The sequence below is a fragment of the Cladophialophora yegresii genome, assembly GCF_000585515.1.
Source record: "Cladophialophora yegresii CBS 114405 chromosome Unknown aczIN-supercont1.3, whole genome shotgun sequence".
NCBI lineage: Eukaryota > Fungi > Ascomycota > Eurotiomycetes > Chaetothyriales > Herpotrichiellaceae > Cladophialophora > Cladophialophora yegresii.
Window position 1 is genome coordinate 3,954,928 of NW_006913047.1, and position 14,908 is coordinate 3,969,835.

General features: G+C 54.2%; 6 protein-coding genes across 6 annotated transcripts; all 6 read right to left on the reverse strand.

Annotated features, from left to right (window-relative positions):
• Nucleotides 1-1,271: 1,271 nt before the first annotated feature.
• Nucleotides 1,272-3,900, reverse strand: A1O7_05175 (chromosome transmission fidelity protein 4; the record flags this gene model as incomplete). Its single annotated transcript, XM_007759185.1, has 3 exons — nucleotides 1,272-3,456; nucleotides 3,504-3,655; nucleotides 3,706-3,900. 3 exons carry the CDS (start codon nucleotides 3,898-3,900, stop codon nucleotides 1,272-1,274), a joined length of 2,532 nt encoding a protein of 843 aa, XP_007757375.1.
• Nucleotides 3,901-4,834: 934 nt separating this feature from the next.
• A1O7_05176 (uncharacterized protein) lies at nucleotides 4,835-6,048 on the reverse strand (the record flags this gene model as incomplete). The annotated part of the gene is made up of 2 exons (XM_007759186.1): nucleotides 4,835-5,619; nucleotides 5,670-6,048. 2 exons carry the CDS (start codon nucleotides 6,046-6,048, stop codon nucleotides 4,835-4,837), a joined length of 1,164 nt encoding a protein of 387 aa, XP_007757376.1.
• Nucleotides 6,049-7,357: 1,309 nt separating this feature from the next.
• Nucleotides 7,358-7,978, reverse strand: A1O7_05177 (uncharacterized protein; the record flags this gene model as incomplete). The annotated part of the gene is made up of 1 exon (XM_007759187.1): nucleotides 7,358-7,978. The coding sequence occupies one exon, from the start codon at nucleotides 7,976-7,978 to the stop codon at nucleotides 7,358-7,360; it is 621 nt and encodes a 206-aa protein (XP_007757377.1).
• A 1,657-nt stretch (nucleotides 7,979-9,635) lies between these two features.
• Nucleotides 9,636-10,745, reverse strand: A1O7_05178 (CDP-diacylglycerol-inositol 3-phosphatidyltransferase; the record flags this gene model as incomplete). The annotated part of the gene is made up of 3 exons (XM_007759188.1): nucleotides 9,636-10,028; nucleotides 10,115-10,485; nucleotides 10,583-10,745. 3 exons carry the CDS (start codon nucleotides 10,743-10,745, stop codon nucleotides 9,636-9,638), a joined length of 927 nt encoding a protein of 308 aa, XP_007757378.1.
• A 606-nt stretch (nucleotides 10,746-11,351) lies between these two features.
• On the reverse strand, nucleotides 11,352-13,220 carry A1O7_05179 (uncharacterized protein; the record flags this gene model as incomplete). Its single annotated transcript, XM_007759189.1, has 2 exons — nucleotides 11,352-13,111; nucleotides 13,166-13,220. 2 exons carry the CDS (start codon nucleotides 13,218-13,220, stop codon nucleotides 11,352-11,354), a joined length of 1,815 nt encoding a protein of 604 aa, XP_007757379.1.
• Nucleotides 13,221-13,714: 494 nt separating this feature from the next.
• Nucleotides 13,715-14,647, reverse strand: A1O7_05180 (uncharacterized protein; the record flags this gene model as incomplete). The annotated part of the gene is made up of 1 exon (XM_007759190.1): nucleotides 13,715-14,647. One exon carries the CDS (start codon nucleotides 14,645-14,647, stop codon nucleotides 13,715-13,717), a length of 933 nt encoding a protein of 310 aa, XP_007757380.1.
• Nucleotides 14,648-14,908: the final 261 nt, after the last annotated feature.

The window sequence follows — 14,908 nt, forward strand, 5'->3', positions numbered from 1 at the left end:
TGCTGACATATTGTGCAACTCTTGCTCGTGGCGTTTGCTGAGTTCATTGAGCCAAGGTCCAGTCTATAATTACACCATACATATTAAGATCTGGTAAAACGTTATTGGGACCAATGGAGCAGAAGTCTCGACCCTTTCAACTCGCTAGATTGCGCATTGAACGACGACCTGGACCACCGCAGCGTGCTGGCAATGAAAAGACATTGCTATTCGCTCGTGTTAGAATAATATTAGCATTCCTGTGGCCCAGCACAATACTATCATTGCCACTTCTTTCCAGGACAGTCAACACTTTGGTACCCCAATTCTTCACGTCGCTCTCGGACATATGCATACTGTACACCTCAGCCAGTGGTGCAGTCCACCTTCGACATGATTTAATACGGAGCACGTTTCGAAATCATTTTTACCGACAGACCGTCAGTAACAAGCCAAGGTAAAGAGCCCCCTTTTCATTCACAGCCTCGGCCTCGACATCACCCAATTTGGTGTTGATAGCTATGTATGAGGCGGGATAACACCAGCACACCGCAGCCTAGCGTCATGAAGTACATGGAACCTTGGTCTTGGACGGGGTTCTCGCTTCGTTCTTGCCCGGTATGTAGTATGTCATGTTCTTCCGTTGGTATGTAGTAAATTATAATCGTAGAGGACGAGATCAACCAGTGCCTCTGTGTGCTGTTTATTCTGGAGATGAGCGTTTGTGGGCCATTATAGTAGCCAAGTGCCATACACGCTGCTCTGTAACCGACATCCAACGGTGCAAGCATCTGGTGAGCGTCTGACTGGCATACTGCCTGGCTGGGGACGGAGGAGAGACTTCCTGCCCTTGAACAAAGATTACGTCTGTGAGGCCAGCCACAATACAGCAATCTGCATGGCAAACCGCCGCTGAAGACTCTAGCTGGTCACCCATGGGCCTGCAGTCCCGAGCAGTCGATAGAAATCTATCAACTTCAACTTCGATCTCCCAACGACCCTAGGTAGACTCTTCTCGTCTGGAGGATCTTTCGAACGTTTCCGTGGACGAGGCCGAGGGGTGATGCTTAAAGCAAATACACTTTCCCTCGTTGACTGTGGGTTGAAGCGCGCTTGTGCCTTGTTGAATAGCATGGATCGGCTTCGGGTCCTGGCTCTAGCAGGTTCATCTGGTGCTGAAATTGAAGGAAAGTGCCTGCGTGTCCAGGAGCGCAAGTGATGCATTTCCTTGCTTTATCCAGCCCAAAGGTATATGGCATTGAGATGACGCGAAGACCACTGCGCTGCTTCCCTCAAGACTGCTCCTCCTCGAGGCCCATCAATCGCCGCTCCGCAATCTCTCTAATCTTGTCCTCCAGCACGGTTCGTCCCCATCGTCCAGCGACCTTGGCGGCTGCCTCGAGCATCTTGCCGCTGGGATCTCTCAGCAGCCTGACAATCTCGAGAGCTTTCATGCCGCGTTCTTCGCCCTCACGACACTCGACAGCCAAGAGCTGCAGCAGGATCTTGTCCACCTCGACCTCTCGCCTCATGAGTTCGGCTTTCTGTGAATGGCCCGCTCGTTCGCCCATCCCTTGGACTAGGTCATCCAGCAGACCTAGGAGTACGGAAGAGCGGACGTACGACTCCTCCAGTCTAGTCGCTACCGCGGCGTTCTCTTCTTCCTCCTCATCGTCTTCGCCTGGTTGTTTCTTCTTCGTCAATTGGCGACAGACTGGAATGTTGAAGTCGAATTCTGTAAGCAGAGGGCGCGGGAAGTATGGGCTCTTGTCGCCGCCCTTTAAGATGATGCAGTGGAATTTGTTATCGGCTACCGCGACAGGCCAGTATGTCTCTTCCTTCTTGCCATCCTTGAGACGGTCGAGTAGTCTGGTGTCGAGAAGAGGTACCCATTTCGCTTGTCCCATTGTCCGCCAGTGCATGAGTGTCAGGAGCACCCCACTGCTATCGTATATGCATGGATCACCAGCATCGCTCCAGAACAGAGTCTTCAAGCTGACCTCTTCCGCTTCGGAATCTGGCGGGACGGTGCTCAGAGCCAAGACGTCTTCGTTTTGACAGCTTTCGTCTTCTCGAACGTTGTCAATGCTGTATGTCAGCTGTGTACTTCCATCGGCACCCACAGGGCCGTTTCCTACAGTCATAACAAAGTCACCCCACGCAGCACATGTCACAGCAGGAGAGCTCTTCATGCGCCATAGCCGCGCAGGCGTGCCGAACAATGTCCAGACTCGGACGTAGTTCTTGTTCGTGACAGCCACAATGTACCGGCTGCTGAGGGCAAGACAGGTCGGTTCTTCGCCGTCCGGCAAGCTAATTCGACAGTCCGACCGAGCAGTCCAAGTCTCGTGAGGACGGTAGAAAATTACTGCAGGCTGACCATTTTTGGCGGGACTTGAAAAAAGGGTGCCCGTCTCGTTCAAACAGGCTTTGTCGTATAGGAAGGGGTCCGTGAAGTGAAAGTCTCGATACATTTCTCGATCATAAAACTCGGCGGTCACCGTGTTGTGGGTATCCTGATCGACAGTCCAGACGAAGCCGATCAAGTTCAAGCAGAGATATTTGCGATTGCCTCTCCAGGGCGTCGCCCCCGGCTGAAAGGGTTCGTGTATTTGGGGTTGCCAGGCGTCTTGTTTGTTTCGCTTAGCAATGTGACTAATGCCATTTCCCATGTGAGCATTCGTTCTTTTGCCGTTCTCATTGATGTAGCCAGCTCCATCGTCGTCTTCGATCCAGTCGAACTCCTCTTCGGGTCCCAGCAGCTCGTCTAAACTGTCGGGCGTGTGTGCTCGTTTGGCATGGCCATTCACCAACGGTTTTCGGCCATTGACAGCCGCGGATCGATCGAGCAGGGGATCATGGAAGAATGGTGCCCCAACCTTCGGCCCTTTGAGAAGTTTGATATGTGCCTCCTCTTTGAGAAAATTTGGGATAATAAAGACCTCGCCACCAGAAGTGGTCCAGTTAAAGATGTTCTCGCCATGGTTTTGCCACGCAATATTCAGTATATCTGTGTAGTTGAAGCGTCTCAGCATCTTTTGTGTTTTGGTGTCCCAAATAACCAAGTAGTCTGAGTCTGAAGAGGCCAGCAGGGCGCCATTCGGTGACCAGGCCAACGAGGTGATTGCGCTGCTGTGCTCCCCAGAAAATACTCGCTGGTGTGCTCCGTCCTCAATGGATACAACCTGAATGTCCCTTGTCGCAGTTGCACAGGCAAAAGCCCTTCCATCGGGATGCCATACGCATCGTGAAGTTGCCGGGTCTGCATTTTCCAGGGGAGGGATTATTCCATCTACTGTACGGTATAGAACAGGCTCGGCGGACATAGAGTAGATGTAGATGACACCGTTGGTGCAGGACGCGGCGAGATATTTGCCGGATGGTTCGTATGTTAGGTGTTTGATCGGCTTCGGCTGATCGCGCAGGATTGTGATTTGTTCCAGATCACTTCGATTCACCACTTTGATTTCCAGTTCACTGGAATAGTCAGGGACGGCTCTCGCATACTGGGGAGCTTGACGTACTCGCTGCACACAGCCACCCATTGTTCATCGGGAGAAAGGGCAACATCTCTGACAGGGAGGCCGGTCCTGACAAGGATGTGCTTCAAGTCGCCAGATGGGACGGCATACTCGCATACTGTGCCATCTTCGCATCCAAGGATCACGTAGTCATTCTGAAAATGTCAACAGCCACGCAAGCTACTTATGTTAGGCAATATCGTACCCCGGAAGCAATAGCAAGTGTCTCGACACGGGTCGAAGGTAACAAGTCGGGCTCTTCATTGTCGTTCGTGCGAAAGGAGCGGGCGAAGTCGCCAATGCCGGCTACGATCAGTCGCTGGCCGTCTGGGGAATACTGTAGAAAGGTAGGACCCGGTGGTTGCGCAGGGCGGCCTGGAAATGGAGGTCTATCAGGCATCTTGTTCACTCAGTGCTGTATCCGTGTCAAGACTTGCTCATTGTTGTGTCTTGTTAACGCTGGATCGCAAGGCAGGAAGGGCGCATGCTGCAAAAACACGTGTTGCAACACGAACGCGATCCTGAACGCGACCGCGTCAGCGGGGGAATCACTTCCGAAGATTATCCGGCTGGGAGAAGAGTCTGGGAGAAGCACGTGAGCGGACACCAGATACGATAACGTGGATAGCAAACCCATTCTGCTGAAGCATCGCAATAATACAGTACGCGAAGGCGAAAGTCTATAGTCACATAATGGATTGTCCACCGCCACTGCCTGCTCCGAATGACTCCGCCTCGTGCAATGTCAGAACCCCACGGCATGGTACACTCCTCTTTCGAACTGCTGATTGTCCATGATAGCGGATGCCGACCTTAACGCTTGATCTTGGTGTAATATCAACCTTCGCTGGCATCATCTGGTCTCCTCCAGAACCCAGTGGATCTTGAGCGTGTCTTCGACTACCGCCCAATACTCCGTCTCCATGTGGATTGGCCCGTGCTCGTGCTCATTGAAAGTAGGTGTAAGGTGGACGAGTGAGAGCGCAATCGGCTCCAAGCGTGTACGTCCGAGCGATGGCCTCTGAATTGCATTCGCAGGGTAGACATTTCAGTGGCCCTCAAGACGACCATTCGGTAAGGGTACTCGGTCACTTGGTCCGCTTGGGGTTGCCTGCGGTCCATCAACGCCGACAGCGTAGTCATCGACTCGAATAGAGCGCCCGTGATGCTTCAATTGCTGATTCATGAGGGCTTTGAGGACCCCAACAGCATCGCAGAACGGTGGAGCTGTCGTGGAGCTGTCGTGATTGTAACGACCACGAGCGTTCGAACCAGTCGATCTGAGGCGACCGAGATGAACATAGTGAATGGAATTGGAACTGACCGGGCGCAGCTCATGTGTCTGGTGGCGTGGTGGCAGTAGCTGGTTCTTGAGGAGGATAGAGGCATTGACGGACATGGAAAATAACGTCCTGGACGTATTCCCGCGCCTGTGGAAGAACGCGATCCATATGCATGAAGTGATGGGGCATGCCCCTGAATCGCTTCATGATGATTTTGTTGCCGGCTTCCTCGACCTTCTTCGCGTATCCTTCGGCTTCATCTCTCAAAGGATCAACCTCCGCGGTAGCAATATACGTCACGGGCGCCAGGTTCTTGAAGTCCGGTGCATTCATGGCATCCGCGAACCAGGACATGTCTCTTCTTTGTTCCTTCGGCTTAATGCCTGGGTTCTGGCTAGCCAAGGACATCCATTTGAACGTGTCGAACCACTTCAACTTGTCCCAATTGAGCAGCGGGGCAAATTCGAACTCTTTCATACTGGGCCAAGGGCTCATGTCCGGCGTCGCATACTTCCTCACATCGCTGATGGTAGGTGTCGCAACGATGACACCCTTCAGCTTGTCCGTGAAGCCCCCGTCGCGGAAAAGGTGGTTCAGGATGAGGGCAATAGTGCCGCCGGAGGATTCGCCACCGAAGGTGATGTTGGTCGAGTCGATAGAGAATGTCTTGTGGTTGGCTAGTATATGTGCCACTGCTGTGAGGCTGTCCATGATCCCGACCGGAAAAGGATACTCGGGGATGTGTCGGTACTCGATGTCGATCACACAGCATGGTACGGAGGCGCAGATGTGATGGCAGATGTGAGCGTCGGTCTCGAGGTCGCCAACAGCCCAGCCTATTCGTTGTCAGTAAAGCCCGCGCACCCGGCAACACGGGACGATATACCTCCACCATGGAAATTGAAGTGTGCTGGCCAAACTTTGCGCAGTCCAGGCTCTTCACCCGGGGGTACATAGACCCGCACATTGACCTCCCCTGGATACTTCTCCCAACCAGGCACTGATGTCTCGCCGATTCCTCCCACGCCAGACGGCGGGGCAGTAGCATATGAATATAAGGCCGAATAATTCTGGCGGACCAGGTTTATGTCTGTCGGCCACGGAGGCCCGTTGGCAATGTAGTCATTGTATAACTTCACAAACGCGGGGTCGAGCTTGTCGACGACCGAAGGATGCAAAGGATTGCGCAAGGGGACCGACGGCTGTTTCGCTCCTCCGTGTAAGAGCGTAGGGGCACCTTGCATGCGAACATCGTGGGTATTCATCTCGAGGGGCACGTTCGCATCATCCGTGTACGTCTGCAAGTATCGACGGGAACGAGGCCGAGCACGAGGGGCCGGGCGGCGAGTTCAGACGCGCATCTGCAAGATGAAGTACCAGAAGCGAATCACAAGATATACCGTGGAGAGGTGAGGCGCATGACCTAAATGCAGGCGGAAGAGCGCAGATGCAGACGCACTCGCGTGTCTCCCAAAGATGAGAAGAGCTGAACATCTTATGGACCTTGCGTCGGAGTTGATTGGTGGCGATGATGATCTCGGTTCAAAGACATGCAAGCTGATTGGGCTCAAAGTCCGTAGGGAGAAGGAAGAAAAGATGGAGGGGACGGAGGGGAGAATTTGTCTTGAGGGCGAAAGGCCGCACGGGTATCGGATGTCCATCCCTGCCAAGTCACCAGTGCCACAAGTCTGATGGGGATGAAAGTTGACTCCGACGTGTGTGTGTGTGCGTGTGTGCGTGGTGAGTGGCACCCAGAGCGGGTGCCTCGTGCGCTCAGGTGGAGATCGAGGTCTGACAAGCACGTGGAGACGATGAAAGGCCACGGGCAACGGTCAACAGCCGCGTCACCCATTGTCAGACGAGCTGACTTTTCTCAGTCTGCAGAAGGCTGGCCTATCCACTGGTACGGAGTAATCACTCCTTGCTTGCCCCCCTTTCTCCGTCCAGATCTCCTCCGTCGTGCTCGTAGAAGCGTCAGGTCACACAGAGGTCCATGCTGAGTATTCTCATCTTTGACATCATGCCGCCGCTGCCATCGTCGCATTCTTTTTCCCCCAATCCGACCTTCTTTCCGGATCCCAGTCTCTGTACTCCCGTAAGGCCTACCGCTCGTATCCAGCATCGCCTCACCTCCAACCTGGTCATTCCAGCACTGGCCAGCATTTCATTATAGCCCAACGTCACTGTGCACACAGTCAGCCCTACTGGACGGCTCTGCCCAGAGGCTTACCCTGGAATCTCTCCGAGGGAGGTCAGCAACGATTCCATTAGAAACACCATCGTCGATGATGGCGAATGAAAACTTCGGCCGCTATGCGCACAAGCTGTACCTCGTACCCTGTCTTCCATGCGACTTGTGACGTGGGACGCTTGCAAGTCTGCAGATATTGTGCAGTAGCGGAGGGTTTCGAGTTATCATGCTGCTGACGTCCATTCTTGGAGCTCCACTGTGTAGGGCACCGTCGACATGCGGCCTGCACTCTCACTTCAAAGCACACAACGAGGGGAGTCAAGGTGCGACCAGATACCGCTTCTTGGACACTGGGTACCGGTTTAGGCACCCTTCTGGTATGGTCAGTCGCTTCCGTCGCTACCAGTTCGAAGTGCGTCCGACCCATACAGATCGTACAGCCGATACCGTTCCCTCCTCCGCTCCTCGGGACCGATAGAACAACACGCCCATCTGTTCCAATCTCGATGCCCAGCACACTGCCTGCCTTTCCACCAGCCATCGTCGCAGTCATATCCACAGTCCTTCTCGGTAATGGGCTGTTCCCGTAGCAGACTTTCACAATAGCTGTCTTCCTTCAACCACCAGCCTTCGATGGATTCATTCTCCCAGCTCTCCGTTGCGTATGGCGAATCACCCTTCAGTCCTAACAGAGAACATGTGTGAATGACTGACTGCACTTCAATGGTGGTGTACCTTTCAGCTGAGTTCCGCTTCGCCAATTTCTGCGCAATCTTGGGTATCGGGACATCGAGTTCAAGTAGCTGCATGATGCGCCTGCTTGTGCTGCCTTTGACAAGGATGGGCTCGCGAGCGAAAGTCCCGAGGTAAGGCGGATAGGAGTCTATCCTGATGCTGATAGAAGCCTGTCTGGTGTCCCCTTCGTTCTCGATCTTGTATCCGCAACAACACACTCCAACATCGTTCCCTTCATTCTTGCCACCAAGCCACTCCTCTTCCTTCATGAGTTTCCTCTGCCGTACACCGTATTTCCCTACCGGGGTTGGGGGACAGAAGAGGCATTTGGTCGCCGGATTCCTCCCACGAAAGACCTCTGTAGGGCTGGGATCGGGTTTGGACACAGGCATCGAACAGCCGTACCGGCAGACAAGGCAGGTCGCGGCGAGAAAACTCTGCTTGGGCTGGAAGGTTAAACAAGACGTGTGCATGTGGTTGACACGCGACTCACATTTACGCTGGCCTTTTCAACTAAGCGTTGATTGCTCGATGGAAAGTCCGTTGGGTAGATCATAACCGAACAGCGAGCCCAGAACGACCATGGCCGTCGGTAAGAAATCGCAGGTTGTCGAAGTTACGAGGAAACCTGCGCGCAAGTCTTCGCTGCACGTTCAACAGTGAAGTGCTGTACCAACAGTCTACCTTCACAAGTCCACTGCCTCTACCACAGATCACTCCAGCGGCCGTCTCCTTCAACTCACTTCACCCGGAACCTCTGGACCCAAGGCACCCACCGCGTGAAGTGAATCCCAGATGGTCACAGCCCCAAAAAATTCAATGCACATCAATTCCATCGCCCAAAGATGTGTCGGGATTTCCGGGGAAAAACAACCAGAGTTCAGTGTGCGATCTGGGGGGACGAACGATCTGGGGGGACGAACGATCTGGGGGCAGAACGATCTGGGGGTCCCGAACATGGCATGCGAAGTACCCGGAATGACCACCGATTCCCTATCTGCATGAGGTCGAGGTACCTTCGACGGACGTGGTAACGTGGGGATCAAAGCTGTTGGAGTGCTCGGGTTCGAAGCTGACGAGTTTCATCCCAGAGTACCTTTGGATTTTCAGGACTCGCCCCGGCAACGAAATGTTGGGCCGGCATATGAGTTGAAGGGGCGACTTAGCGACCTAGGTCGAACATGTTGGAGCCTGGACTGTCTGTCCATAGGGACGACTAAGGCATCGAAAATTCGAGGTGGTGGATACTACCTTGCAAGACCGGGATTAAGACTAAGACTTTAGACTTGAAAAAAAAACGGCCTCATCTATAGTACCTGCTACATTCAGAGGGGATCAGTTTTCTCAGAACTAGTTCTGAGTTTTTTGCTTTTTATAGTAAGTATATAGCTACTAGAATTATAGTACAATAACCTCCAGCGCGCAGCTCGTATTATACTAATTAATTAAGTCTACCTTAGTCCCTTAGGAAAGGATGCCCGGAGTGTACATTCTAAATAACGCTTAATATCTCAATACTCTCACATGAAATCCAGCCTGTACACCGGTCCTGCGAGCCTCGTGGTTATAAGACAAGACGAACCATATCGCCGTATCGCGATCACTCCAAACACCAGCCAGCACGGGATCAAGTGGCTGTCACTAAAGACGCCGGTGTCAACGCCGGTACCCTGTCCATAAAGAACCATTCACGCCGCCAGTGCTGGAGTGTCGCTTTCCGAATCAGCGGTTTGCAAATAGTGGGTACGTAGCGCCTCGGCCGCCAGTCCCTTCCTTTCTCTTCTCATCACACGCATTTGTGTACCGCCAGTTATTCTGCCCCGTGTCCGCGGATCACAGATGGAGTATTCCTCCCTGATCACAGATAGCATATTCCTCTTCAATCACAGATAGAGTATTGCGCGGCTTACGCGGCAGAACCCTTTTTCACGCTCTCTTCTTCTTTTGTGCAATCCCGGCCCTCCTCCTTGCCGCAACATCCACCTCCCCCAACAATTTACTCGCCTTGACCAGCTGAATCACATTGATGACCTGCTTGCCGAACATGACCGGGGCGCTGAGGCCGGCCAGGATCCACGGCACGGTGCTGTCCATTTTATTGGCGCGGGCCATCTCCATGGCTCCCGCGCTCCAGGGGTTCACGAAGATCGCGCTCGGTCTCGGGTGGGCCGGCGAGCCCGGTTGCGCGGATGTTGCGGTGCTGCCTCCCTTGTCGCTGGTGACGAGGAGGGAAGGGGAAAGGAGCGGCGATGAGAAGGAGAGGAGGTACAACGCGATGAAGAAGAGTTCGTTCAGGGCGCAGAACAGGAAGAGGACGGTCTGTGTTAATGCCCTGTCAGCACGCCAGACTGCACCCGTCGTCCTTCCGCGCGGGAGTGGTTGGAGGCAGGTGCAGGTTTGCTCACCTTGTTCGTGTAATATAGGTGCAACACCCAACTTCGACTGGCCTCGACCTTCTTGTGGCTTTGGCCACCCGTCGTCAGGGACGCGTACATGTGCACATAATGGCTGGCCAGGTCGAGACTGATCAGGCCCTGGAACACGATCGACCACCTCGGGAACGCCGAGGCCAGGAACACGAGTAAACACGACGTCGTGCACCGGTCCGTCACCATGTCCAGCACGGCCCCGAAGGTCGTGGACTGGTTGTACCGCCGCGCGGCCAGCCCGTCGGCGGCGTCGAGGATGCAGGAGAAACTGTACAGCGCGGAGCAGGTGCGCGGGTGTAGGGGCATGTAGTAGAGCGATGCTAGCGCCGTGACGATGCGGACGTAGCCTGTAGAGTTGTGTTAGAGATCGTGCCTAGAGTAAGATAGTGTTCGAGCCCGCGCGCACGCAGGCCGGGCAGGCAAAGTCCACTCGAGGAGACGCACCGATGATGTTCGGGATGAAGAGGAAGATGTTCTCCTCCTCGTAAATGTCCTCCTTTTCTACAACCGTGCCGTTGGGCCGTGCGTGCCCATTTACTGAGGCCACGGCGTGGCCATTCCCCTTCTCTTTCTCCTTCTCCTTCACCACCCCGTTGCTCCGTGCCATGGTACACCAGAGTTGGCTGCGCTGCGCCGCGGTGGTTCCCACGCGAGGGAGACTTCAGCCAGGAGGGATCAGAATTCGGGCGCTGTGTGCCACAGGGTCTCGTGAGGTCTTGCTCGATCAGGTAGGGAGGCACGTAGGCAGATATGGAGTACGAAAAGAGTTTCTCTGATAAGGGGGGGTGTCTTTATCGCGGGCCCAGACTTTCTTGGGAAATTGTTGCTGCTGGTGCGGCGGATAGACGCGGGAGAACTCGATTGCGGCGTTTGTCGTGGTAAGGAGCGTCAGGGTTCAAGAGTGCGAGTGCTAGAACGTGAGGTGCAAGATATTGTCACAATAGATCAGGTTAATAAGTCACGACGGAGCAAAGACACCATCCGTAGGAGGCAGACTATTATTTATTGCCAGAGGCTTTCGGGATCACGGCGCGGCCGGAACCGCGGATGGACGATGTTCAGTCGGACGAATCAGCGCCGTGCCACCGTCTCGCTTCCCCAGGGTCTCGTGGTGTACGAACGGTCAGCGAGTCAGCATCGCGATATGATCGAACCATTATTCCATTCGCATGCCAGCAAGGTATACAGAAACAGCTTCTCCGAACACGATATCCTATTGTCGTCGACTCCGTGGATCAGACGCTTGTTGCCTCTTGAAATCGCGGGCCTCTTTCGTCCCCAGGCTCCCGTGTCCGCCTTCTTGTCGTCGTTCCCAACCTCCCATTCGCACCACAAGGCAAGTGGCATTGTCGCCCTCGGTGGAAACCTCTGTTGCAAAGTTGACCACGTCGCGCGCGGCCTGCTCCGGGGTCCTAGCCTCTTTGATCACGTCTACCACCTCTTGGTCCTCAAGCGTCCCGGATACTCCGTCCGACATCAGGACCATGAACGAGTACTCGGCCGGCCCGACTTCAACTCTTTTGATTTCAGGTTCTGCACTGACGCCAATTCTTTTCGAAGCAATGTCTCCGAACGCTCGAGTATTGGCAAGCCCTAAGATCCGTTCCTCACCAAATGAGTCGGTCACAAATGATGCAGCATACCTTCTAAGTCTGTTGCTTTCAACTGGTGATGACGGGTGGTGGTTTGTGGTCAGCGGAATGGCTGCACCAGTGGCTGTGGAGCAAAGTAGAATTCGTGTGTCTCCGACATGCGCAACGAGCAACGAAGAACTGGTTGCAGGGTTCCAGAACGGGGTGGGGGTCGGCGTAGATACCATGGCCACGCTGCAAGTGCTTCCGCCCTTGAATCGCTTGGGTCCTCCAATGTGAGCTGCGTGCTTTGATGGTTCACCCAATATATCACCATCGTTTAGGGGCCTTTCCGCTCTTGTGACGTCTCTGCTTTCCGAATGCTTGGCCGCCTGCGCCGCTACAAAGTCGTAATCCGCTTTCAAGAAGGCGTAGGTCATGACTTCTTCGATCGCGGCTCCAGAGTCGACATCTTGGCCACTTTGCTTCAAGGGTTCCGATTCCTCCCCCAGCTTCTGATAGCCACTGTAGATCGAAAAGTAAGCAGGCTTGAAGCGTCGGAAGTAACCGCCAACCAGGTCTTTCCAGCCTCTTGTCAACTCTCTTTCCAGCTGCTTGATCCTCTCCTGATCAGCATTCTGAATCAAGGGAGGGTCGCCGGGATACGGTTTGCTGCCACTATCTTGAGGGTGCGAGTGATTGGATTCATCTTTGCTGACTTCAACCGCCTCCAGAGCTTTCCTGCCTTGCTTCTGCTGTTGCACATCCCCATCGAGCCCTCCTAGTGCAGGAGCACTATCTTGTTTTCGCGATCTCTGCAGGCTCGACCTGAGATGGAATGCTTCGGCAGCCTTTTCAATATACTCGTGAAGCGACTCCCTCAAAAAGTCGCTGCACTCCGCTCCCCCATGACCGTCAAAGACACCGAAGTAGAAAACTTGTGGATCCCCAGACGCGCCATCGGCCGCAGTGCCCTCGAGAGGGTTCTTTTTCAGGGTCAGGGACGTGGGCGTTTTTCTAGAGAACGCCGGTAGCTCAATAACACCTGCTTGATGGGAGTCCTCGTTGTAAGGTCTGCTCCCTCGAGATACCGAGGCGCCATAATGGTGCTTGGCGCTCCTTAGAGGAATCCGCACGACCGTCGTATCTCGAGATACGGAGGGGTGGGCGGCGGGAGCGTGCTTGCCGTCTGGGGTATGCGGGGTTGTGTCTTTCCTAGGGAATTTGTGCGCAAGGCCCGTCATAGAGCGCGAGTCCGGGTGGAGGGAGGAGGAAGGGAGGTGTGTAACAAAATAGTCGTGGAAGTGCCGGTGCTGTTGCTGATGCTGCTGCTGGTGCTGGCCATCGTGGAAGCGGGTTCGCGTTTGAGCTCGTGTCTGACGGATGAAGGTCGAAAGAAGATCTAGACATCAGTCAGTTCAGTTCACTGTGTGGCGTCAACCCAGTCTCGCGGTACCATAATAATGACGGTCGTTGCATGGGCGCAAGAATCTGCTGCTGGACGAGGGCATGGCTACGGGCTGAGCTTGGGAAGCCTGCCATGGTCCTACTGATATTTGACGACCATCTTCAGGTCACAGGTCCCAAGGATAAAGAATAGCTCAGCTCGTGCAAAAGCTAGCACAAACAACAGACAAGCAGAGAGGTACAACCTCGACCGGACTGTAGGGATGGTGACCACCACGCCGTGGTACCAAGCCAAGTTCAAGTCGTCACAACCTTCTGCGGAGTCGAGGTGCAGCTGGAGCCCAGCGAACCGAGCTTGCTGCAAGGCTTCGGCACCAGATACCCGAGCCGTCTACAGAATCCAGAGTGACAAGCCAGAAATCTGTCAGCGCAGTATTTGTGGACGCTACTTGTGCTATGCCATGGTATATCGAGGTGAATCTATGGCTCTGGTGTCTGGGGTCTATCGAGTCTCTATCCAAGCCAGGACAAAATTCAACCAGCATATTCAAACGTATTGAGCCAGATAGCTTCCCTTCTCTTGCAACACAATACCGCATCACAACTTCGACTCATGAACACTCCCATCCGATACCTTCAGACGCCTCCCTTGAACATCCTGATACGAGTCAAAACTCTCATCGCCATGGAAATGCCATCCCCTCTCCTCGCCCTGACTCAGATGGCTGCAATCACTGTTCAGAAGGCAGTCCCATCCGCCAGCCACTCCCTGGGCTCGGTCATCGTAGTGTGCCTGTCTCTCACCCTCTTGAGAAGGGGCCAGCTGCCGTCTTACAAATTTACTCAAGCCGCACGTAAAGCAGCGAAAGTCCTCCTCGTCCCAGTCATCGGGAACATCCCCCGTCAGCGCTCGTCCAGATGCAATGATGGGCGCGGCATGCCCAGAAATCAGAATTGTGACTTCCTCGTCGCCTCTTCCTTGACGAGTAAATTCTTCATCCACGTCCCTCACGACGCTAGCCAAAGCCCGCGCAACCCGGTCATGCAGCTCTTCTATGCGCTCACCATGTTCAGATGGTATGATTCTCGAGCGATACTCATCATCCAACCACGGGAAGAACTCCCTGCGTAACCTCGGAGCGTCTGCAGGAGAGGGTTGCACGAACCACGCGCGCCCGAACCACTCGCCCAGTCCTCTTTCGCCTCGTACCCGCAGATTCCGTCCTCTCTCAACGTCACGTTCCGGGATTTGTTCAAGTAGCGCTTCCACCGTCGGCCGCAGCGTCTCAAGACAGCGGTAGAATAACGAGGAGTAAATCCGCAGCCGATCCTGCTTTACGAGATCTGCGAATAATGCGCTGAGATGGTGACCCGTTTCTTGCGCTTGACGGACGCCATGCGACGCGAGAGGGGGATCTGCTGGCAGCCGTGTGGGAAAGGGGTGGCTGGAAGAGTATTTGCCCGTGGAAGGGTTGAGCGACCAGGCAAGCCGATGGCCGTGCCGGAGGATATATATCTCGGTGACGGGCATGACGATACTTTGCTGCTACCGGGTCTGCGACATGTTGGCGGAATAGCTGCTATACAGACAACATGTTAATATATAAAAGAATAAAATCTCGTCATCCAGATGATTTGTTGGGTATCGGAAAGACAGGGGTGCCCACTGTAATCGCATCTCAATTGTCAAGCCGAGGTTGAGGTCATCCCGCCTGATTGGGAGATGCCGTGGCTACTTGGAGAGAATCCTCATGGAAAGCTCACCCCGTTCGGCCAGAGTATGAACGGCTGT